At 44.6% G+C, this 24233-nt stretch overlaps 1 protein-coding gene across 2 annotated transcripts in view; it reads left to right on the top strand.

Moving 5' to 3' along the window:
* Window positions 1-1265: 1265 nt before the first annotated feature.
* LOC102445422 (uncharacterized) overlaps window positions 1266-24233 on the top strand; it is a 43609-nt gene continuing 20641 nt past the window's right edge. Inside the window, exons 1-3 of one of the 2 annotated variants that reach the window (XM_075940024.1) lie at window positions 1266-2461; window positions 15882-16058; window positions 18081-18287. In XM_075940024.1, the coding sequence (XP_075796139.1) occupies window positions 1997-2461; window positions 15882-16058; window positions 18081-18287 (849 nt within the window). In that variant the 5' untranslated portion in view covers window positions 1266-1996. The remainder of the gene's footprint in view (window positions 2462-15881; window positions 16059-18080; window positions 18288-24233) is intronic. The other variant, XM_006122440.4, reaches the window with a different exon arrangement.

Raw genomic sequence — 24233 nt, 5'->3', positions numbered from 1 at the left:
TATATATTGTTAGTCTTTAAGGTGCCACAGGACTACTCATTGTTTTTAAAGTTGCAGATTAGCATGGCTACCCCTCTGAGACCTCTTCCCCTGAAGTGAACCTTAACTTTAAAATGAAAAATCTTTCAGCTTGCTTGATCTATTAGCATAACATTAAACCTATGAAAGAGCCATTAAGTGGTAATGAAGCCTTTTAACAGGCATGTGCCTACCCTGAATTTACTGCCAAAAACAGTTGAGTATTGCTATGTCTACAGAACCTTAGTTTAAAATGTGTTTAAATATTTCATTAGTTTGTTGCTGAATCACAGCTCTAAAAAAATCTGTGCATAGATATTTAAATGCACAATCTGAGTATTCAGCTTTAGCTTTAAATGCTTAGATCCTCACACAGTTTTTAAAATAAATTCTTCAAAAGACCTACCTTATCTAAAATATACATTTTAATTCCTTTATAGTACAAAAACTTGCTTCCAAAATTTTCCTGTCCTTCCTATCATCCCCACTCCCATTTCACTCTCCTGTTGAAGACAGCTGGTAAAGGGACAACATTCCTTTTCTTCTAGATAGCTGGACAAATGAGTTTCCTTTTTACTTCTGACCCACCACCAAAATCAGTACCTTACTAAGAGATAAAATCCTTTGATATGCCTAAAATCTTTGGAAACATTTTAAGATAAACATGTAGTGAAATTTCATAAACATGTCTTGTTATGAAAATCACACAAAATAAATTAGTGTTCCCTTTTTCTAAAAGTCATGAACTTTGTTATGAACAAACTAAGCTGCTCAGATTAGTTTAAAATAATGTTTTTGTTTCACTGAGTTAATATCTAGTTATCTGGCATGATTACTTAATGAAGGCTTAAGAGTTTATTTAAAACCTAAAATAAGCTTAGAAATACTAATGAAAAAAATGTAAAACAGAGAAGAGCTGCATCATGGATTCCATAATATTGCATTCAGCAGGACAACTGACTTGCCTTAAAGTTTATGCAAATAAATCTGAGTCCCAAATTTAGTGCTTTTAATTAAGTACCTTCTGCATGTTCAGTCTTCACAATCTGGCATGCAGTGAAAAACGTGTTCCATTTTCTTTAGAAAGAAATTTTAGAAGTGTGGGTTCCCCCCCCCCAAAAAAAAAATTGGTACATTTGGGTTTAGGGATTTGACTGGAAAAGGTGAGAAGAGGGAGATAGTGGGGAAGGGGTAGCGTGGTGGGGAGGGAAGGGGCGCGGGCGGAGCAGGGGTGGAGTCTGGTCGGGGCCACAGGCTGGGGAGCCTACCTCCCCACGCAGCAGCTTCACCCGCTCCTCATGGTCACTCCTGCAGGACGAAGGAAGAGCAGCTGGCGGAGCGGGGGGGGGGGAGGGTGTTTTATTTGGAGTGCACATTTTTGGAGCCAGGGGTGGGCTTGGAGCTTCCCAACGTTAAATGTGCAGGGATGTGGCAGGATCTAGAACTGCGGAAGAAGGGGGGTGAAGTGGGGGACCCCTTTAAACTTTCTCTTTAAACTTTCCCAGAATGTGAGGGCTGGGAATCGACACTTGGCCACCTCCCGCGGCTGGCTCCGCTTCGCTTTTGAAGCCTCCTCCCCCAGCTCCGGGCTGGAGTTTTCTGGCGCCTTGATCTCTGGTTCGGGCTGGTCCAATAGCAGGGTTTGGCCGCCACAAATCGGCAGGAGCCGGGTAGATCCAGCGGGACCCAGCCTCCCCTGCCGCCCTGAGAAACTTTCCTGGGGGTGGGGATACCAGGCGAGTGGTGCCATCCAAGTCAAAAGGGAACGGGGGGGGGCGGACCTCCGCTGTTGATTCCCCGGGCTCCCTAGTGGAGGAGGGAGGGCCCTTGACTTTGCCAGGCGACGGGGCGGGGGTCATGCTGGAAGCCGCAGGGAGCGAGGAGTAGAGGCGGTGCAGGGCGGGGGTGCTGCAGGCTCCGCAGCTGCCGGGGCCGGAGCTCAGGGACTGGTGCTGCCCGGAGCGCAGCCCCGGGGAGCATGGAGGAGGCGGGCGGCCGCCTGCGCGCCCTGGAGGCGCAGTACGAGAGCCTGGCGCTGGACACGGCGCTGAGCACCCTGCTGGCCGTGCTGCTCTACGTGGCGGTGAAGGTGAGCGTGGACCGGCTCCGCCGCTGGCGGGCCCGGGTCTCGGTGTTGATCGTAGGGGCGGGCCCGGTGGGGCTGACGGCTGCGCTGGTCGCTGTCCGCTCGGGCAAGGTGCTGAAGCTGACGCTGCTGGACGAGCGCTCGCGGGCCGCTCTGCTCTGCAGACCCCAGCAGATCGCCCTGCAGCCGCGCAGCGTCGGGTTCCTGCTGGCGCTGGGGGTGGATTTCGATAACCTGGAAGGCTGCTGGGACAACGAGCACTTCTTCACCCGCATCGGCGTCTTCCAGGAGCACCTGCTCAGCATCCTGGAGCAGCACAAGCACAGGCAGGAGATCCGCATCCTGCTGGGCACCAAGGCAAGTACCCGGCAGCCCGGGCTGCACTGGCTCCGCCTGCGGATTAATTTAGCCCTGCAACTTCTCCTCGGGTTCCCGGGAAGGGAAGAAGAACAAGACGTGGGCGGGAAGGAGGGCCCAATCCAGCAGCACCCACTAGGTTCAATGGGAGCTGTTTGCCATTGATTTAATTGAGCCCCCTGTGAGCTGGTAAGTGAAGTTATGCCCCCCTCCAACTTTCTTCCTGTTCTTTATTCTCCTCCCCCACCCTTCCTTCAGCTAGGGTCTGATCCTTTGCATCGCTCCCCCTGGACTTGGGTGGCTTTACAAACCATGGTGTCCAATATGTTAGCCACTAGCCACATGCGGCTATTTGGCCGATTGAGTGTAGCTAGTTCACTAAAGCAGTAACCAGAATAATAGCCACTTCCGAACTGGTTGGACACCATGGCTTTTATAAGGCTTGGCCCACTGCTTGGGGGAGATACCTCCCCTGGAGACCTGTGTCCCCGCGGTCTGGAAGGAACCCCTGCTAAGGCTGGAAGGAAAGGGAGAGAGCAACCAGCAGTTCCTCTCCTTTATCAGATGAAAACATCTGGAAAGAAGAAAATGCAGAAAGAGGGAGGAAAGATATTCTGGGTTCAGAGTGTTCCCTTCCCTTTGCTTAAGTGAGGGGTGGCTTACCCAGAAGAGTTCATTGAGGAATGGTTCTGTCTCTTGCAAACACTTTTTTTAGGGGGGAGGCAATCTTTTCTCCCCCTTAAAACTTCACTTTGCCACATTTCAAGGTTTTCACAAGTTTGTTTAAAAAAAATGTGGCTTCCAGATTTTTTGAGGGGGGTGGTTGGGTTTTGGGAGGAGGTGTTTTTGACATCCCCTCTCCCCAACTATTTTATTAAAAATTGACTTTGATGGGAATTTCCATTTGACACCCCTTTTCAATTTAAAAACTTTTGACCTACTTTAGTAATCATATAATTATGATTTATGCTTCCTGGGGGAAGAGTTTTGGGGCACCAAGGTTGCAAGGCCCTAGAAAGAGAAAAGGGGAGAGTCAACATTGTTGGCAGGGCAGGCTTAAATGTAGCACTAGCCAGAGGCACCCAGCCTTTGGCAGGATTACTTCTTTTAAATAAAAGGAGGACTTCTTACATCTTGTGCTATAGGCTGTATATAGTTAGAGTTTCTGCCCCAGTGCTTTACAAATGAAATAGACAAAGGAAAGTTTATTAGCCCCATTTTACAGATGAGGACCAGAGTCACAGAAAGATCAGGGATTAAACGAGTATCACACATGAAATTTGTGACAAAGCAGTGATCAGGAATTTACATCTTGTGGGTCACAGACCACACCTTTAGGCATCAGATTGTCCTTAATGCTAGACCTGTAATGTTTGACCAGAACTGCAATTAATGGACAGTAACTGGCAATCTGAAACTTGAACTGTATCTTCCTTTGTAGGATGGAAATAGGTCAACATAATTTATTTTATTACAAGCAACCTTTATTTTTGTTATATGTTATTTTTAGATTTCAGGCAGCATATGTTTTCTTGAGTCCAGAGTACTGAATCAGATGACATTATGTTAAGGGTAAAATATTGACACACTGCCATTTTGTGTTTACTTCAGAATGTATGAAATAATTAAATTAGTGTACATTACAGAATTAGCCTAGCCAATAATGAGTTGTTATTTGAACAGATCTATAAATCTAACATGCTGTTAAACTAATTACCATCTTACATATTTAGTAGGCTAATCCATCTCAGCCAGCTAAAGTAAACAGGGTAAAAAATATCAAGACTGAAGGCACTGAACAAACTGTAACCAGCATCTAATTAAGCAGATATGCCGGAGGGTGACCTCAGAAGGTTCAATGTGGATGTGAGCATAATTCAGAAAGACTGTCCAGATTTAACTTTGGTTAAATCCATCATATCCAAATGAAAATTAAGATATTCAGCTCCAGGGACCTAAGTTCAAACAAGCTTGGTCTTCTCTTTTATCCCCAGTGGGCAAATAAAACTCAACACATGCACAACCCACCCCTACACAAACATTTAGGAATCTGTGCTGAAAATGAGCCCTAGGCTATGTCTAGACTGCAAGCCTCTTTCAAAAGAGGCTTTTTCGAAAGATACTTTCGAAAAAGCCTCTTTCAAAAGAGAGCGTCTAGACTGCACGCGGAACTTTCGAAAAAGCAAGCCGCTTTTTCGAAAGAAAGCAGCAAGTGAGTCTGGATGCTCTCTTTCTAAAAAGCCCTGTTTGCTTTCAAGAACGCCTTTTTTCGAAAGAGCACTTTCGAAAAAAGGCGTTCTTCCTCGTGCAATGAGGTTTACCGCCGTCGAAAGAAAAGCCGCGTTCTTTTGATTTAATTTCGAAAGAACGCGGCTGCAGTCTAGACGCAGGTGAAGATTTTTCGAAAAAAGGCTACTTTTTTCGAAAAAAACCCTGAGTCTGGACACAGCCCTAGACATGAAACAGCAGGGAGTGCTGATGGTCAAAATTCTATTGCAGTGACAAAGCTATGTGGGGAATGCTTGCATTGCACTAGCCTATACTCGTATTAGTCCCTCACTAAGGCCGTGTCCACACTCAGGGGTTCTTTCGAAAAAAGTAGCCTTTTTTTGAAAGAACTTCCCCTGCGTCCAGACTCAAGCCGCGTTCTTTCGAAATTATTTCGAAAGAACACGGCTTTTCTTTCGATGGCGGTAAACCTCGTTTCACGAGGAAGAACGCCTTCTTTCGAAAGTTCCTCTTTCGAAAGAAGGCGTTCTACAATGTAAAGAGGCCGTCTTCGAAAGAGAGCATCCAGACTCGCTGGGTGCTCTCTTTCGAAAAAGTGGATTTCCTCTATCGAAAGATCCGCCTGCTGTCTAGACGCGATCTTTCGAAAGAGGCTCTTTCGAAAGAAGCCTGCAGTCTAGACACAGCCTAAGGCCTTAATCAAGCAGTGCGTTGAAACATGTGAGTAGTATCATTGCATTCATTGAGTTTTTTTCTCTGTTGAGGACTGCTTGTGTGCTAAAGTTTAAAGCTACATCTACACTACAGCCCAGACCAATGCTCTGAGATCGAACCAACGGTGGTCAATTTAGTGGGTCTACTGAAGACCTGCCAAATCAACCACAGATCACTCTCCAATCAACTTTGTTATTCTTTCCCAAATGAAAAGGATAAGCGAAGTCAACAGGAGAGTTTCTCCTGTTTACCTGCATCCCATGGTGTGGACCTCATGGTAATTTGACTTAAGGTACATCAATTCCAGCTACGTTATTCATGTAGGTGGAGTTGGGTAGCTTAAGCCAACTTTCTGTTATAGTGTACATCCGTGGTCTCCAACCTTTTTAAGCATGAGATCACTTTTTGAATTTAATTGCAATCAAAGATCTTCCTCAAACCCAAATACCCTTGCTCCACCTCCCTTATACCCCTTCTCTGAGGCCCTACCCCTGCTCACTCCATCCTCCCTTCCTCCCTCCCTTCCCTCCTCCCCCATCCTCCCTTACTTTCACCAGGCAGAGGCAAAGGTCTGGGGTGCAGGCTCTGGTCTTGGATTAAGGGATTTGGAATGTGAGAGGGCCTCTGAGCTGAGCCTGGGGCAGCCAGTTGGGGTGTCAGAGGGGGTTCTAGGAGCAGTCTCTGAGAGGGCATTTAGATTCAGGGGTGCTTGGGGCTGGGGCAGGGACTTGTGGTGTAGGAGCGGGTTCATGACTGGGGTAAGGTTTCAGGATGTGGGCACCAGCTGGGCCCTGCTTACTTCAGGTGGATCCTGGGTGGTGGTCCAGTGAGGCTAAGGCAGGCTCACCCCTGCCCTGGCCCTGCACCATTCCTAAAAGCAGCCAGCAAACTCCATCCCAAGTCCAATTGTGCCCCCTCTCTGTTCTGTGGAGAAAGGATACAGGGTGGGAGAGGGGGGCATCTTGTCATGAGCACATCTACTCTCCCTTCCCTGCCCTGCACAGAAAGCAGGAGGTTCCCTGTGGGAAGTGGAAGCTCCAAGGCAAAGGGCAGGAGATCCACAGCAGTGAGGGGAGGAGCAGTTGAAGTGCCAGCACTTGGTAGCCTCTTGGCCAAACCAGTCAGAATCCCCTGTCAGAGGCTCCAAGATCTACCAGTAGATCACAATCTACAGGTTGGTGACCACTGGTGTAGATGTAACCTAAGCAAATACCTTGCTGGATCAAATCCTGTGCATTTGATTGAAATCTCACTGACATTAATCCTGTTGCTGGATCTGCCCCAATCTTCCACTATTCATATCTTGGAGGGAAAAATATCACCCCAGTTCTTTTTCAATTTAATTGGCACAGATGCAAAATTATGAGCCAGTTTCAAAACAGCAGAAAAAAGTGTTCTTCCTGACATCTTCAAACATTGCCATTTAATTTCTTAACTTTTAACTTAACGTTCTATATCTAATAGGAACTGAACTGACAGCTCTGGAAAGTGAAGTGTCCTAGTTAACCCAGAAGTGGGACTGCATTGATAGTGTGAGCTTCTCCCATAGAAGCACTGCATCCACTATAGGGGTGAACCACCTATAGTGATGGAGGGCATCACCAGGTAGAAATGTGCTCAACATGTTCCAGTGCATGAGGGGCTCCAGACTCCTAAATGTCACATGGGTGATCAAATGATAGGGAAACAAAGATAGAGGGGTTGTAGTTGCGACAGCAGCAAGCTAATGGGAAGAATGTGTCCTCCCTTCCTAGCTGGCTAAGAAGCCGGACAGATCATTGACCCCAACTGTTGTGAGTGGCTTGTTTTTGTTTGGCATCCTTTTGTTTAAGAATCGGTAAAATAAAGCCCTGAAGAAAGTGATTTAAGCTGCCACTGGTTATTATTCATCTTCTCTGAATAGGAGGTCTTTCCACTAGCCTTTAAGGAGCTGTGTCATTCTCTGTGTCCATTCAAACCTTGGCCATTGTTAGACTGTAAACAAGGGTAGCAATAGTGAAAATGGCTTTGTGATATCGATACCCATCTAGGAACTGGGCTTGAGAACAAAATTGCTATCAGATCATGCTAAGTCAGCTCAACACTGACCTCGCTGTGAATATAGCTCTGGGATATACATTCCCTTACCAATCTGTCATCATCCAATCCTGACTGCAAAACATAACCTGTGGTTAACTAAAGAAAGGACGGTGCAATTCATTAGATGTGTTTACGCAGTGTATCAAAATATTTTATCTCAGCACAAGGCTTCATGCTGAGACCTTATGAAAACAGAGTACAGATTGAAAAGATAATTGGCTGGTGTAAATCAGTGTAGCTCCAGTGAAGTCAGCAGAGCTATGCATCAGCTGAGGCTGTGGCCCAGTATTTCATATTCTTTAATTTAAAAAAACAGGAAGGCTCTGTGTTTGTTAGATGTAGGATAATTTCCAGCTAATGGGGACAAATTAAAGCATGATTAATGTTCATTTCTTGTAGTATAACAGAGGAGTTTGACATGAAACAGGACATTTTCCAAATCCTGTCCTACACTGAGCAAATTCAACTCCCCCTGAAGTCAGTGCCTCTCAGTCTTGCCCCTTGCAAACCAAGTCTTCTCTTGTGCAATTCGTTTTGTCTGAAATAGATTCCCCATATTATTATTCCATCTAACTAAAAGTCTCAGATGGAGAAAAACTTTTGTCTCTTATACATCTCTCCTTCTCCATTCTGGAACTGTATTGATTACTCTGTAGATCTTTCAGACATTTGTATGAAAATTGGCATATACATCACTAATGTACCCATGGAAAAAACCCTGGCCACAGACAAACATGCATGGAAGAACTCATAAAGGGAGAACGCTTTTAGATGTGAGAAAGAAATACCAGAGCTGGGAGAATAGACTCATAAAGCTTGAAGGAACCTTAAGAGATCATCAAGTGCAGCCCCCTGCATTTGTGGCAGGACCAAGCACAATTCAGACCATCCCTGACAAGAGTTTGTCTAACCTGCTCTTATAAATCTCCAGTGAGGGTGCATCTACACGGCAGCATTTTTCCCGAAAAACAGCCATTTTCCTGGAAAAACAATACTTGCATCCACACTGCCATTGAGTTCTTTTGACAGAAAGTTGAAAGAATGGAAAGGTTCTTCTGATGGCAGTACACCTCATTCTACGAGGAAGCAGCCTATTTCCGGAAAGCTTTTTCAGAAAACGGTGTGCGTGGATGCAGAAGAGGAAGTTCTTTCAAAAGAAGAGAACTCCAGGAAATAAAACAGGTACCCTTGTGGCCACTCCATCCAGACTAATTACAACTTAAATGCAAGATAGCGTCCAATGAATGTATATGCTATCTTTCAAAAAAGCACACCACTTTTTTGTTGAGCTTTTGCTCTGTGGACGCTTTCTTTTGAAATAAGTGTTTCCAGAAGATCTTTTCTGGAAAAGCTCCTTCCAAAAAAAGCTTGCAGTCTAGATGTACCTGAGAAAGATACCACAACCTCCCTAGGCAGTTTAATCCAGTGCTTATGCATCCCGGCAACTAGGAATTTTTCCTAGTATCCAACTTAAACTTCCCTTGCTGCAATTTTAAGCCCATTGCTTCTTCTCCTATAATCAGGATATTAAGAGAATAATTTTTCTCCCTCCTCCTTGAAACAACCTTTTAAGGTACTTCAAAGCTGTTATGTCCCCCCTCACTCTTCCAGACTAAACAAACCAAATTCTTTCTATCTTCCCTCAAAGTTCATGTTTTCTAGGCCTTTAATCATTTTTATTGCTCTTCTCGGGTTCAGGTGTTGAAAGAGGATACACAAATTCTGCAGGATATGAAAGAGGATATGCAAGCTCCGCTTTCAAAAGTGAAAGTAGTCTAGATGTGGTTTTTTTTGGCAATGCCCCCCCTTTTTCAAAAAGCTGCTTTTCCTCAAAAAATGAGGTTTACACAGCTTTTCGAAAAAGGGAGGAGTTTACCAAAAAAAACCACATCTAGACTACTTTCACTTTCGAAAGCGAGATTGGAAGAAGATATGCAAATCAGAATTTGCATATCCTCTTTCAACACTTTAGCATACTCTAGATGAGACGCTCTGGATCTTCTCCAGTTTGTCCACATCTTTCCTGAAATGTGGAGCCCAGAGCTGGACAGAATACTCTAGTTGATGTCTAATCAGCTCAGAGTAGAGCAGAACTGCTTCTCGTGTCTTCCTTATAACACGCCTGTTAATGCATCCCAGAATGATATTTTGGGGGTTTTTTGTAACAGTGTTACACTGTTTACTCACATGTAACTTGTGGCTCACTATGACCCCAAGATCTCTTTCTACAGTACTCTTTTCTAAGCAATCATTTCCCATTTTGTAGGTGTGAAACTGATTGTTCCTTCCTAAGTGGAATACTTTGCATTTTTCCTTGGAGAATTTCATCCTATTTACCTCAGATCATTTCTCCAGTTTGTCCAGATCATTTTGAATTATAATCCTATCTCTCAAAGCACTTGCAACACCTCTCAGCTTGGTATCATGCACAAATTTTATAAGAGTACTCTTTATCTAAGTAATTGATGAAGTCATTGAACCAAACTAGTCCAAAAACTGATCCCTGTGGAACCCCACTTGCTATGCCCTTCCAGCATGAGTATGAACCATTGATAACTACTCCCTGGGAATGGTTATCCAACCAGTTATGCACCCACCTTATAGCAGCCCCATCTAGGTTATATGTCCATAGTTTATTAATGAGAAGGTCATGGGAGACTCTATCAAATGCTTTACTAAAGTCTAGATATACCATATCTACCTCTTCCCTCTTATTCACAAGGCTTGTTATCAAAGAAAGCTCTCAGGTTGGTTTGACATGATTTGTTCCTGACAAATCCATGCTGACTAATACTTATCACTTTATTATCTTCCAAATGTTTGCAAATGGATTGCTTAATTATTTGCTCCATTATCTCTGACTTGTCTGTAATTCCCTGGGTTGTCCTTATTTCTCTTTTTATCAATAGGCACCATATTTGCCTTTTTACACATGCTCAGTTGGTTTTAGCAACTAATTCCTATTGCTGTAAAAATTTCCATGATGAAATTTAGCACATACACAAAATTATAGCTAAGAGACTTTAAGGAATGAAATATTTCAGAATGTATTCTGGTAGATCTTGCACTATTGCTCATTTTAGACAGTTAGTTTTAGAAAGCTACGATATGGCCAGTGGGATAAAAAAAAACTGAGTCTATTATTGACTTTACCAGTGACTTGCTTTGTGACTTGGGGCAAGTGACTTTCCCTCTCTGTATCTCTTGCTGTGTTTGTATAGTAACTAGCACAATGGAGCCTCTAGGCCCTTTCACATCATATTAATATGTTTAGAATGTTTTATCTTTATTAGGGTGGTAGAAGAAAGAAAGAAAGAAAGAAAGAAAGAAAGAAAGAAAGAAAGAAAGAAAGAAAGAAAGAAAGAAAGAAAGAAAGAAAGAAAGAAAGAAAGAAAGAAAGAAAGAAAGAAAGAAAGAAAGAAAGAAAGAAGAGCAAACATCTAGCCCCTGGTGCCAATCAGTGTTCCCTCTAAACTGTGGGGCAGCACAGACTGGGCGGGGCTGATTAATCACCTGTGAAACTGTGCTGCCCCACAGCTTAGAGGGAACACTGGGGCCAATGTATGTGTATCATGAATAAGATTAAGCTTTTGTCACAGTTACTTGTGGTAAAAATCACAGGCAGGATGTGGACAATAAACAAAAAATCACAGAAGCCCTCAACCTGTCTGACTTTTTACTAAAAGTAAGAGTGGTGGAGGAGGAAAGGCTGATTGCTGGGGGAATGGAAGTATGACCCTCATGAAGGGGGTTGTGGCAGGGTCTAAAGACAAAGAAGTCACATAAGTACATTTAAGTCACAAAATCTGTGACCCCTGTGACTAAATCACATCCTTAATTGTTCAGAGTGCGGCAAAGGTAGAAATTGAGAGTTAAATGTTGCTTCATAATTCAGAGCAGAAACAAAGCTAATGGGAACATTTAAGGTTATATAAGCAATAACTCCACTGTTGCAGTAGTAGTGCTAAGCAATAAATGTCTCCAACTCATAAAAACCAAAGATGCAGGCTCACATTTTACGATCTTCTGAGATATTTATTCATGGATAGCTGGCTCTGTTTCTCTAGAGTTGTTGGGTTTATTTGGCCATTTTCATAGGTAATGCAAATAGGTCATTTTAAATGTGAGCTTTACGGTCAACGAAAGGTCAAATATGGTAAACACAAAGATAAGACCAGTGGGTTAATAACTAGGAACAGTCAAGCAAAGATTCTTTTGCTACTTTCTTCATATCTGATTAGGAATTCTGTACATATCAGATCTAGGAAAGCAAGTACCAATACCATATAAATAACCAACAGTTCAAGCCAAACTGGCATTTCCAGTTGGTAAGTTTTTTGCATTATCACCAATAAAAAGCAAAATCAAACCATACAAGTGTTTTAACAAACATTTGGTAGGTAGGGTTATTGTTCTGGAATCTCTAACGTGAAATATTCAATAATTATAAGATACTGCCAGTGTCATAGGCTTTCGATAAGCCAGAGTACAAATTAGGAGAGGAGGGGAGCTAAACAAAATGTAAAAATAACTGAAAACCCTACTAAAACAAGATACTTCACAGCATATACTTCTCCTGGTAGGAAGGGATGAGAGGACAAACACATGATGTGTGTTATTCATGTGGCTTAATGAGTTACTGGAAGGTGATGAGTGCAATATAAGAATCCATAGAGAATAGAACAGTCCATCTGAAGCCAATGGAACTATTTTTACAGATAGGTACTCTGAAGAATGAATAGTGATTATGCCATCTAGCGCTATGTGAACAGAAAGATGTGATGCAGCAGTATCAATCTAGATATATATTTTAGAGATTTGTGTGTCTGTCTATGAATCTGTTTGTTCAAGAACTCCTAAGTGGTAAGAGGTAGGACTACCAACTATGGCATGCAGCTTCCTCTTATCCCAACTTAAAGCCAGGCCAGGGTCTGGTTGTTCCAGGAAAACAGGATGTGCCTAGAATTCAGTTATTTTCCATAACATGGAAAGGTGAGGGCCGGAGAGAGGATGGACGTGATACTCAAGGGTGCTGTTTCGGGAGAATGCGGGGAGAAGGAGAGGGCAGAAGCCATGCATACTGGGGTGTGGCTTGCTTTTTATCCTGTTCCCCTGAGTATCAGGGAGCAAGGGGAAAGTACTTGGATTCCATGATTTACTCCTCTGCCCCCCTTCCTTTCACCAGCCAGGTGTGAGAGGCACACACAGAATCCAAATACTTTCCCCGTGCTCCCTGACAGCAAGAAGGGGGGAAGTGGGAGCCGGTGCCCCTGGGGAGTCGGCTTAAAAGCCAGCTCCCCATGAGCACCGGATCCCACAGAGCAGTCTGTCCATCCCTGCACTGCTGCCTCTGAGGGATTAAATAGGTGAGGGGGGCAGGCGGGAGCCAGTATATGCAAGAAGCCAGCTTTCAAGCCAGCTCCTCATGCATACTGGGTCCTGTGAAGCTGCTTGCCTCTCCTTCACCCCCGCTCTGCTCTCTTTCTATCAGAGGCAGCAGCACAGAAAAGGGGGCAGATGGGAGCCAATTCATGTGGGGAGCCAGTTTTTAAGCCGGGTCTCTGCACATGCCAGCTCCACAGAGCCATCTGCCCTCTCTTGCTGCCTACCCACGAGGCAGTGGGGGCAGCCCCCAGAGCACTGGCTTTGTGGAGTCCCTTTCTATGAGAGGCAGCAGCATGTGGTGGCAGGGGGCTCCCCTAGAGTGAGGCTGGGGGTGCTCTAGCTGCCAGCCTTGCCTATGGGGACCATCGAATAATCCTGTAACTGATAAGATTTGGTGCGGTGACACAATTATTAAATTAAATATCTAACCTCCCTACTCTCCATCTTGCCTGCAGCAGCCCAAGTAACTGGCCACCTTGCTCCAAACCCATCTCCCCTGGCCTTCTGGCCCACTGGTCTCATAACAGCAGTCCTTCCCCCCCCCCCCCCCCAACACACAAAAAAGCCACAGGCACCCCATCAGTACCACAGGGACACCACAGGGTCCACCAACAGGGGAAGCTTGTGCTATGCTCAGCCCCATCCTCAGCCCCAGGCTAGTCCTCCAGCACCCCTCCCCTCCACCCTGGTTCATCCCCATCTCCATCCCTGGGTTTCCCTGGCATCAGGCTGGCCCCTTTCCGAAATCCCACCCACCCAACCAGGTACACTGGGAGGAGGCCTGCACGACCTCCCCTCCTCCCCCCTACACACATTCCTGGACCAGACCCAGGAAATGCTGGGTAAGTCTTCTAGAAAAGTATAGTAATTGAATATGTTCCCTTTCGGCGATAGATTGGTGTGAGGGGTACTCCAGGGATTCTGAAGTTATGCCAAGGCGGAATGTTTTGCCATTGTATTGTAAACGTTCCTCCATTTTATTCATGATTATGTGATTAAAGTGTAAATCAGAATCAGTTCTGTAGGTTTTATTGGTGTAAATTGGTTCTGCTAATTTTTACACCGAGGATCTGGCCGAGAGGTCCAAAGGCCAGAAGAACTGTTATGATGATCTAATCCAACCTCCTGCATAACACAGGCTATTTTTACTTCATTTCCATCTCACGAGTATAAATCTTTCAAAATAGTTTTTTTTTCTTTTCACAACATTCTAAAAAAGATTTTTGCCCTGTTGTTGATCTCTTGAAGTACTAACTTGCAGTTTCAAATAAGAACCATGACGCAACAGGTAAAACTGCTAATGTTATTATATCAGATGTTTCTACAGATGCCTTATATTGAAGTTTGTTCATACGTGAGTTATCTGACAATCCATACAGAAATGCTTAGCAATTGCAGGTGAACTAGAGCAATGAGTGATCAGAAATAGTCTCAAACCCATCAGACACATTAATTCTACCATGTAGAGTGTACTTTGCCATTTACAATCTGTTTGATGAGAATATTGCCTGGGAACAACTGTTGCAGCTATGTTTGATTTGTACAGAAGTTGTTTAAAGGGCAGCACTAAAAAAAACCCTTAGGTCATAATACTTCCAATCCTACATTCCATTTAATCTGCCATGCAAAGAGAATAACATAAACACTATTTAGACATCAGTAACAAGAATCCCACTGTAATCCTGCACAAGGTTCTCATTATAATTATTCCGGATTTAAATGCTGTAAACAGTGGCATGGGAACATTTTGAAACATGGGATGCTGATCCCCCTTACTCCTGTCAAACTGGGACCCCTACATTTGGGACTGGCAGCACAGATTCTGGTGCATGGGGCCAGCAGCTGGAACCCAGGGCACTCAGCCAGGTGACTAGGAATGTTGCCCCTATCCCTCTACCCCTGCCGCCCCATCCCTACTTCAGCCTATGGCTGAAAATGAGATCGGATTCTGGCTCCTTATCTTTCTGTGATTGTTTTTTCAACTGTTCCCCAAGTGTGTTAGAGATGCTAAATTTCATGAATGGTGTTGAGCTTTGAAAATCTCTGATGGAAGTCTCTCAAGAAATGTGAAGTTTTAATATTTTGCAGTTATATTTCCAGGGTCAAATTCAGGGAATGTAATATGCTTCTCTGCTCCATATAACAGTAGACCTGAATAAGGTTCTGTCTACATTTTTTACTTAGCTGTTTCAGCCTGTCTACACTGGCTGCGAGTTCTTGCGCAAGAACACTGACGTTCTAATGTAAGAAATCAGTGCTTCTTGCACAAGAACTATGACGCTCCCGCTCAGGAATAAGCCCTCTTGTGCAAGTGTTCTTGCGCAAGAGGCCAGTGTAGACAGGCAACATGAATTTCTTGTGCAAGAAAGCCCGATGGCTAAAATGGCCATCGGAGCTTTCTTGTGCAAGAGAGCGTCTACACTGGCACAGATGCTTTTGCGCAAAAGCACATCTCTTGTGCAAAAGCACATGCCAGTGTAGACGCTCTCTTGCGCAAATATTTTAACACAAAAACTCTTGCGTTAAAAGTGTTTGTGCAAAATCTTGCCAATCTAGACGTAGCCTTAGAGATCACTTTATTAGATGCTGGAGGTAAACCACTGGTGCTAAAGTTGAAACAAAACCACATGTGAGTAAAATCCCCAGATTTGGGAAATTTGATTGCTGCAGATAGCACCCCATGCCAGAGATGTGTCTCACTGATCATTTATCTTTGATGATGGAAGAGGTGCTGCTGGGCTAGATGAAGACCAGTATTTTGCTCACATTTATCCAAGCATATCTCTGGAGTAATAAGTCTTGAATAAATGGACTAGGTCTTGGGACAAGTCCTCGGGGCTGGCCTGTCTATATTCAGAATAACTCAGGGTGGAAACTGTGAAGCAGATCAACTGAATGAAGTGGGGCTTTTTTACATTTGTTGCTTTTCAGAGGAGATCCATGTTCTAACATTTGTGTTTTACTGTAACCAGTAGACGTGCAACACTCATGGTCGACTCTCCATTTCCTTCAGTTCTCAGATGACTTTATAAGGAAGAATATAGCCGTAGAGTGGCCAAAAATAATTGTGATAGCAGATGGATCTTGTGGAGAATCAAGCTCAGTCCTCGGAATCAGTTCAGATTACATTGTGGAATCCTGTAATGCTTATGGAGCAAATGCTGCTATTGAGAGGCCTGATCAGAGACAGGTAATAAAGAGAACACTCTTTGCTATCAGTTGTTTACTCTTCTCTGCGGTATCATGGCAGTTTGCTTGCAAACTTTTTTTCCCACTGAGTGAAACAGGTCATGCATTATAGTCTGGGGTACATTTTAGAAGACTTTATAAAGGCTAATAAATGATTTGCAGATGTCCTAAAGATGTTACAGACATGAGGTGAATGTGTTGTAGATACTTCTCTGTACATCAGTAGAAGATCTTACGTTTATAAGCAACTTAGTGACCAGTTAAGCCCTGTCAAAACAGAATAGATTTCTTGCCTCATAAATATCTCACATAAGATTATTAATGTTATATAACAGATATAATTTTTTTTGCTATTATTGTGTTGCTTCTGTTCAAATTCATTTGTTCTCACTATTAAGAAAAACTGATAACCCCCACAGCTTCCTATTAAACTTTCTTAGCCACTTCAGTAAATAGGATGGAACAAGATTACATAAAAACCCCAACCAATTAGAGGAAATGATTACCATGTTGTCACGTGTTGTCTAGTCCGTGCGTCCCGCTTTCACAGGCCCCTCCAGGCAACGCGGGGCAACACTAAGTTCTGGGCCTCCTGGGCGGAGTGGGGGGTCCGGGCCCACCCTCTCTCTGAACCCCGACCCAGGGCCCTAACACCAAGAGTGAGACTCTCAGTGGCAGCAGGGGGAGCACAGACCCCAAACACGCTGCACTTGGGGTTCACGGCCCACCCTGGGTCTGGTCCACTCCGCCGCCGGTTACCACCCGGCGTAGTTACCCTCCGCTCCTGTTAGCCCTTCGCCTTCCGTGTTTCCCTTCCACTCACCTCCCTTGCGGCCCCCTCCGGGTTCACGCCGTTTTTCCCCTTCCGCGCTCCACCTCCTTTCCCCTGGTGCCCCCGTGCCCTTTATACTGTCTCCCCCGTGGTCGCTCTCCTCTCCCCCGCACTTCCGGGTTCCCGCCCCGGCGCTCCCCGGCGCGCCCGTGACGTCATCAGCACGTCTGGGCATTTGCTGATGACGCACTCCGTCCCCGTCTCTCAGCGTTCCCGGGGCTGCTCGGCCCGAGGCACCTGCTCCCGTCTCCCCGTCCGCCCCTTGCGCCATCGGCGGGTGACGGGGTTGCTCCACCCCGTCACACATGTGCAGTGGATAGTTTGACTGCTAGAATATTAAGGGAAGATGACAAGAATAGATGCATTGCCCACTGTGCCAGTTGCCTTTTCCATGCATAGCTAATTAGTACTGCTATGCTAATCCATTCATCCTTTGAAAGGAAAGAAACAAGGTGTAAATGAATAGGAAGGGAAATGTCAAGCTTTATGCCACTCTCAGGAATACTGTTCAATATCCTGGGGACAAAGGCTCTGAGAAGAGAGTTTATAAGTAGGCTGGGCATAATTTATTTTTTATAATTGCAATAGCTAATACCAGTGTTTATTTTTAAGCATTTTTAAATTTTTATCTCTTCGTGTTTTCACACTTGTGGAAAATTCTTGGGGGGATCAAACAATGTGGGGAGTGAGTCATAATTTAATGACAGACATTTAGATTTAAACAAAATTAAAGCTTTATAAAGATCAAAACACAAATTGTCAATGTTAATGTGAAACTATCCAAAGTAAATATCCATAAATCAAATTCTTAAGTTCTCAAGCAGCATCTTTTATATTTTGCCTATCTGTAAACTTCAGCTATTATCAGTGAATACATTTTTGAGTAATTTGTGTAGGTTTAGTGAAATGAACATTTACCAACTAACAAAAAAATCTAATCCTTCCAAGCCTACTCATAAATCATAAGAATTTTAACCCTTAGAGGCATTTTTGTTCCTCTTCTGTAACTTTTTGGATATTGTATGGACCTGACTTTGGTACTCTACCAGTGCTGTGTCAAACATTAACTACTAAAAAATAAAGGGAAAGCAGCATTTTTCTCCTGAAGAGTAAATGTCCATTCCCAATGTGTTCTTAACTCTGAGATTCACTGTACCTCTTAATTATTTTCCCCTTTCTTGCACTTTATAGGTGCCAACTCCAGAGATCCGTGCTCATAGTCTATATTTTGATCTCTCTGCTTATGGAATGGATATATCTTCCGCGGGTAAGGAATCTCTGAAGCCTGGATTTCATCTGAAAATCTATGGGACATTCCGTAATCGATACATGGCTTTGGCATGCCCAGCTTCTGATTCCAAAGTTGTAAGATTTCTTCGGCATACGCTCAATTCATCAGTGAGTATTCAGTACTGTTACTTTCCAAGGGTACAGGCAACTGCGTAAGAAGGGCATTGTATTTCAATATTTTAAATTTGGTAACACCAGGAAAAAATTATGTAGCCATTCTTCAAGGAAGACTTTCATTTATGTCAACTGGAGTTTTGCTCAGTTGAAGAAAATTGGCTCAAAACATGACTGGATGTACAAGTTCTTGGTTTGAGCCACTATGTAAAGAGTTGAGAGTTCAGTCACCAAGACTGGACATAGAGTTAAAGCTGCTTCTTTCTCATTAGCAGGATAGGAAACATTCTTTATCTAGGTACCTAAGATATGCCTACACTGCAGCAGGGAATGCACCTCCTAGCCAAGGTAGACAGACACACACCACCAGCTGTACTATAACATCCATACCACTATGTTTAACATGCTAGCTCAAGTAGAGCTAGTATGTCTGTCTACATGAGTCAGGAGGGAGGAGCTCCGAGCTGCAGTGTATACATACCCTAATCCAGCTAAGGTTCAGGGCATGTCTTCACTACTTGCTGGATCAACAGGTAGTGATCAATCCAGCAGTGGCTTATTTATTGCCGCTTGTATAGATGTGAGAAATCGACTGCTGAGCCACTCTCCTGTTGACTCTGGTACTCCACCGGAACGAGACACGTAGATGGAGTCAACGGGAAAGCATCAGTTGTCAGCCTACCATGGTGAAGCTATGCAATAAGTATATCTATATACGTTGATTTCAGCTACATCATTCACATAGCTGAAGTGGCGGCTCGCACTAGTGTACCCTAGGCCTCAGAATCCATAGAGCTGCTTCTCTGTGAGGCCGGGAGAGATTTAGCATGTCAGAAATATTCAGCTTGTTTTGATATGTTCATGTGCTGTAAGCTGGCATTGGAGCCCCTACTTTGATCATTTAGGCACCAGTCAGCTCCCCAGCAGAAGGCTGACTGTGGGGATATGTGAATTAATTAACTCAACAGGCTGGGAGGGCTGGTAAACCAATTAGTTCATCAGTAATGGGGAATAAAAGACACAGGAAGGAAGAGGGAGGAGTGAGGACCCGGGCTACTGTGTGGATTGTGTTCTACTTTGGCTCTATGGGAAATGGCTAATGGTAGAGAAGGACTATAAATATTACTGCGTGGAACTGTGGTGGTGAGGGGAATGTAAATCACACAAAGTTGTCCCTTACCCCAGATACTTCTGTAGCTCCGCCAAGAATGGAGCCTGCCCAATGAACTTCTAATAGCAGAGCTTGTGAGAACGCTTTTATCAGTGGAGTTTTTGTTGTTGAAAAGTCATTTGATCAAAGCTGAAATGGTTTGTCAGGATACATCCATTTTTGAGTGAGTTTGTGTTGAGAAGCTTTCACATAGCAAAGCTTCTGGTCACTTCTCTGGAGATACCTTTTCAGCCCCGTGCCATTTCACCACTGTAAAAAAACAACAAATGTCAAAGCCCCAAAAAGTTGTCCAAATTACACTTCCAATTCGCTGGATAGCTCCCCCTGTTCGCATGAATGAGGTTTAGCCATGTGAATCCCACAGCAGCTGATGGGAACATACCTGCTAAGGGCAAGACTGAGCCATTAGGTTCAGTCCTGAGTAACGAGTAGCACATAGTAGCTCTGCCAGGGCAGTGCAGCTGTGAAGTTATACTGCAGAGTCACAATTCCTCCCCCGCTACCACTTTTGTTCTGGTGGTGATGAGGGTAACTACATTCATTCTTTTCCAGGCTGAAGCATATGCTTACTGCACTGCCAGTATTTCTGCTGCAGTCAGCCAGGTCTGCCAGCTAGTGCACTGGGGAAGATGGAATATTGGCTTTTCCATTACAATCTCAACTTGTTGCTCAGAGGAGTTTATCAGGTACTTAACTCCTGCTCTCCAACTTGGGCCCAGAGCCACAATGAAAAAAAGTCTTATATGGATACACGAAAGTGTGTGGGCTCATCCACATAGCTGCATAGGGTCAGGACTGAATCAAACCATTAACAAAGAGGAACTAATGTTGTCAAACTGAGCTCACAAAAAGTCACCCTTGTTTTCAGAGTCCAACATATTTGTGCAGAACATGCTGCAACGTGGCCTTTGAGACGCTGGAGCTCAAGCAATTTTTTTTCTACTTTCAAAATTGGTGCAACAAGCCCAAAAGTGCCAGGGCTCAGTCCTGGCACAAATTATTCACTGCCTTCAGAGAGTCGGAATGAGCTTTGTTTTTAATCGTTGCCATACCCAATTGTTTCTAAGCCTTTAGACCAGGGCTCAGCAACCTTTTCAAACCAAAGAGCCAAACTACATCAAAATTCAGAACAAGTGGTCAACAAAGAGCCAGTATAAGAATGCTCATTTGCATGACTGAAATAGACTAATATTATTGATAACTGACATTATTAATAATGGCATACATGAAATATTGTACTCACAGACTTTATTTAATGGGACATATGCTGCTGCTGCTGGGGGAGCAGTTCATGGATGTGGGGGTGCAGGAGTCCGGGTTGGGGTGTGTGAGGGGCTCGGGGCAGGAGGTCGGGGTGTGTAGGAGGTGCAGGAGGCGGGGCAGGGCACTGCGGGTGGGAAATACAGTATGTGAGGACTCCCTGGAGCTGAATTAACTTACTTGGCCAGGGCTGGGCTGTTGCACCTGGGCTCCAGTGGCTGGATAAGGGGCCAGGCTAGGATCACTGCAGCCGGATCATGACCTCCCCTTCTACATGCCACAGCAGGAGGGACTAAAAGGGGTCTGGATCATGGGGCCTGCCCCAGGATAAGGAACAGGGCTCTGTGGCAAAATGGGATTTGGGCCCCAACTAAGGCCTTGTGGACCTGGAGCTAGGGTTACCAGGTGTCTGGTATTGACCTGGAGGGTCTGGCATTTTTGCCTCTTGTCCAGAAAAAAAATTCAGAAAATACAGGACACCTAAAATATCTGGTATTTTATGGGGGGGTTTCCCTGCCAGGAGGTAAAAATACCAGACACCAAGCAACCCTACAACTCACTCATCAACCAGGCCCAGCCCCTGTCCCCACCTCCGCTTACCTGGTTCCACAGGGGCTTGTCTTGTGGCTGGAATAGAAAAACAACATGGCCACTGGCAAAAAAGCCTCGTCTTAAAGGGGCCATGCTGATTTTTTATTTTAATTTTTTTTTAATTTTTTTTTGCTTAATAAAAATTTTTTTTGCTGTCAGATGGGGACTGGATCTGAGCCGCCACAGTCAGATAGAGGCATCCGTCACCACCAGACCCTCTTATTATCCCGGCTGGGAGTGTGCATGTGTCCCCTACAGTGTACCTTCAGCTGCCCCTTCAAATTATCAGAGTCCCCCCCCCCAGCTCTCGCCACAGTGCAGCCGGTTCTTACCAGGGCACACCACCTTACTTTCACCTCTGGTTAAAGGTGAAATAGACAAAAAAAAGACTATCTTGACATGAGCAATTATGCATTTTTACATTTTTTATTCATTTTTCATTTTAATATAAAAAGTTGCATATATTTTTGGAATGACAAAAAAGCCATATTTGGTTCCGTACTGAGTCATAAGAGCCATGGGTTGCTGACCCCTGCTTTAGAACATGAAGTGGATGTGTATTGCAGAAGAATTCGGTGTGAGTACCATGCCTAGTGCAGGAACATAAGTATGTATTGAGGCTTTATTAACAGGATTTCAGAACTCATACCAATAAACATGAAGTTTTTATGAGCTTAATCACAGATTTAAAATGCTGGATTCCATTCAACTAGAGAATGCAGGTCCTTGTAGATATATACACTGTGCCAAGAAAAGCAAATGAAATGTGAGTAACAAGAGCACATTGTTAACCATTATTCTTCAAAGATCTATTTTTCATTTTAAAAGGCTGGAAAACTGTAGCCTTTTTTGGGTGTACTTTTCCCCTTCAGCCTCTCTTGAAAAACAAATTAAGGTTCAGAGTCAGTGAAACAAATTAAAACATCACTGCAAACACCTTGTGCAGCCTGGGCTAGATTTCTCAATAAAATCATTACTAGAGTTAGGTGGAATTTTCAGTAAAAAAAAAATGCTGTAAGTGACACCAACATATTTTGTTGACTTCACCAAATGTTTCTAGATATAAAAAAATCCCCCCAAATTGTTTAGTTTTTCTTTTTAAATGCCTTTTTCTGTCAAAATATTCTTAATGTTATTAAATAATCACATGTTTAAAATGGGAAAAATCAAAAGGAAATTGTGTGAGGGTCAGTTTGAGCTTGAGCCATTCCTGCGCCCCGGGCAGCGGGCGCTCCGCCCCGGGTGACAGCGCATACGCTGCCCCGGGTGACAGCGCATACGCTACCCCACCCCCCGGCACGCTGTGCACCTTACAGCTGCCATCAGGCGCCCCCCATAGGTTGGCGCCCTGGGCAGCTGCCCGGCTAGCCCCCCTTAATCCGGCCCTGGTGGGGGTGCAGGGTTTTTTGGAGCTGCAAACAAGCCAACAAATCTGGTTTGTCCAGCTCTACTTAAGACTAGATTTTTCAATTGCCAGCACCCACAATTAGAGTTTCAAAAACTCCGTACCCACAATCTTGAGTTTCTCTGAAAATCTGGTCTTAGGTGGACACATCATTCAGTAAAAAGTTTGAAATATGCTTTTCAGGCCCCAGTATTAGATCTGAAATTAAACACAATTTAACTTTTAACTTACATTTCCATAACTTCTTGTGGTCTCACTGGATCAACTTAACACTCTCTTAGCAGGCTGAGCAAATGCAACTGCTTTTTACATGTGTTGATCTAGATTTTACTAACGTGTTTGGGAGAGTGTGTCTTGAAGCTTTATGTGACACTAACTCAAATTGTTCTTGAAACAGAATCAAAACTGACTAGAAGACCATAAACAAGAGGTAATACACAACTGAGAAGTATCTGGAGGAATGCGTCAGGGATAGGTGCTAGGACTAGTGATATTAAATATTTTTTTGTTCAAGTGGCAATTTAAGGTTATGGCTGAGCCTCTGGGCTGTGTTTCCAGTTCTGCAAGGGTGAATCCCACTGACCTTACAAGAACGTGGTTGATATCTTACACAACTCTTGACAATATAAGAGCCTCGAATTAACCTCCTGTTGCATGATTAAAGGCTAAGAACATGAGTGGTGGGCGGCCTCCTCCCCCCCGACTCTGGCCATTGCTGGCCCCTGCCCAGACTTCCCTCCCTTGCAACATGACTGCTGACCCTTGCCCCCTCCCTACTCCAGGGTAGCATCCCCAGTTTCCCCTGTCCCATGAGCTCCGAAGAACCAGTGGGCAGCATGGCCACAGTCAGCCCCAGAGAGACAGCAAGCAGTGCAGTCGCAGCCTCCCACAGACCCACAGCTCCAGAAAGCCGGCATGGCCACAGCCTCCCCTGACCCAACAGAGCTGGCTGGCTTTGCAGCTGCAGCCTGCCCCAGTTCTGAAAGTCTAGAGAGCCAGCCAGCAGGCATGGCACTGCCCACATCCCTGACTGGCAAGGTCCCTCCCCGCAGCTGAGCCGCCAGCCCCAGTGCTGCATGGCCAGAGTGGCCCCAGTGCCATGGGGACATGTGGAGCACCCCCCCCCCCCCCGCTTGTCTGTCCCAGCTTCTGCATCCCAACAGCAGACTCGGGAAGAGATTCTGGGGGACTCCAGCGGAGCATGGGAGGGAGCCAGGTGAGGCCGTTTGGGAAGACACTGCCTTCCCCTGACTACAATATCCACTGCCCCTGGCTAGCAAGCTAATCTATCTAGGTCATTGGTGGGTAACCTGCCCATCAGGATTCTATGTTAGACCATTACCCGTGCACAGGGTTGCCAGATTCTGCTGATTTCCATTTGTGTAATTTTTTTCCTACTGATATTACTGAAGTGACTTGCATGTAAACAAAGGGCACATGAAGTGAGGGGCATGCTGATTGCACACCGCATTGACAGTGAGAGCCGTGCACTCCCTCTGCATCCAGTCAAAGC

Source organism: Pelodiscus sinensis, chromosome 12 (assembly GCF_049634645.1).
Source record: "Pelodiscus sinensis isolate JC-2024 chromosome 12, ASM4963464v1, whole genome shotgun sequence".
Taxonomy (NCBI): Eukaryota; Metazoa; Chordata; order Testudines; family Trionychidae; genus Pelodiscus; species Pelodiscus sinensis.
Note: the sequence above shows the minus strand (reverse complement) of the source record. Positions and strands in the feature narration are given on the sequence as shown.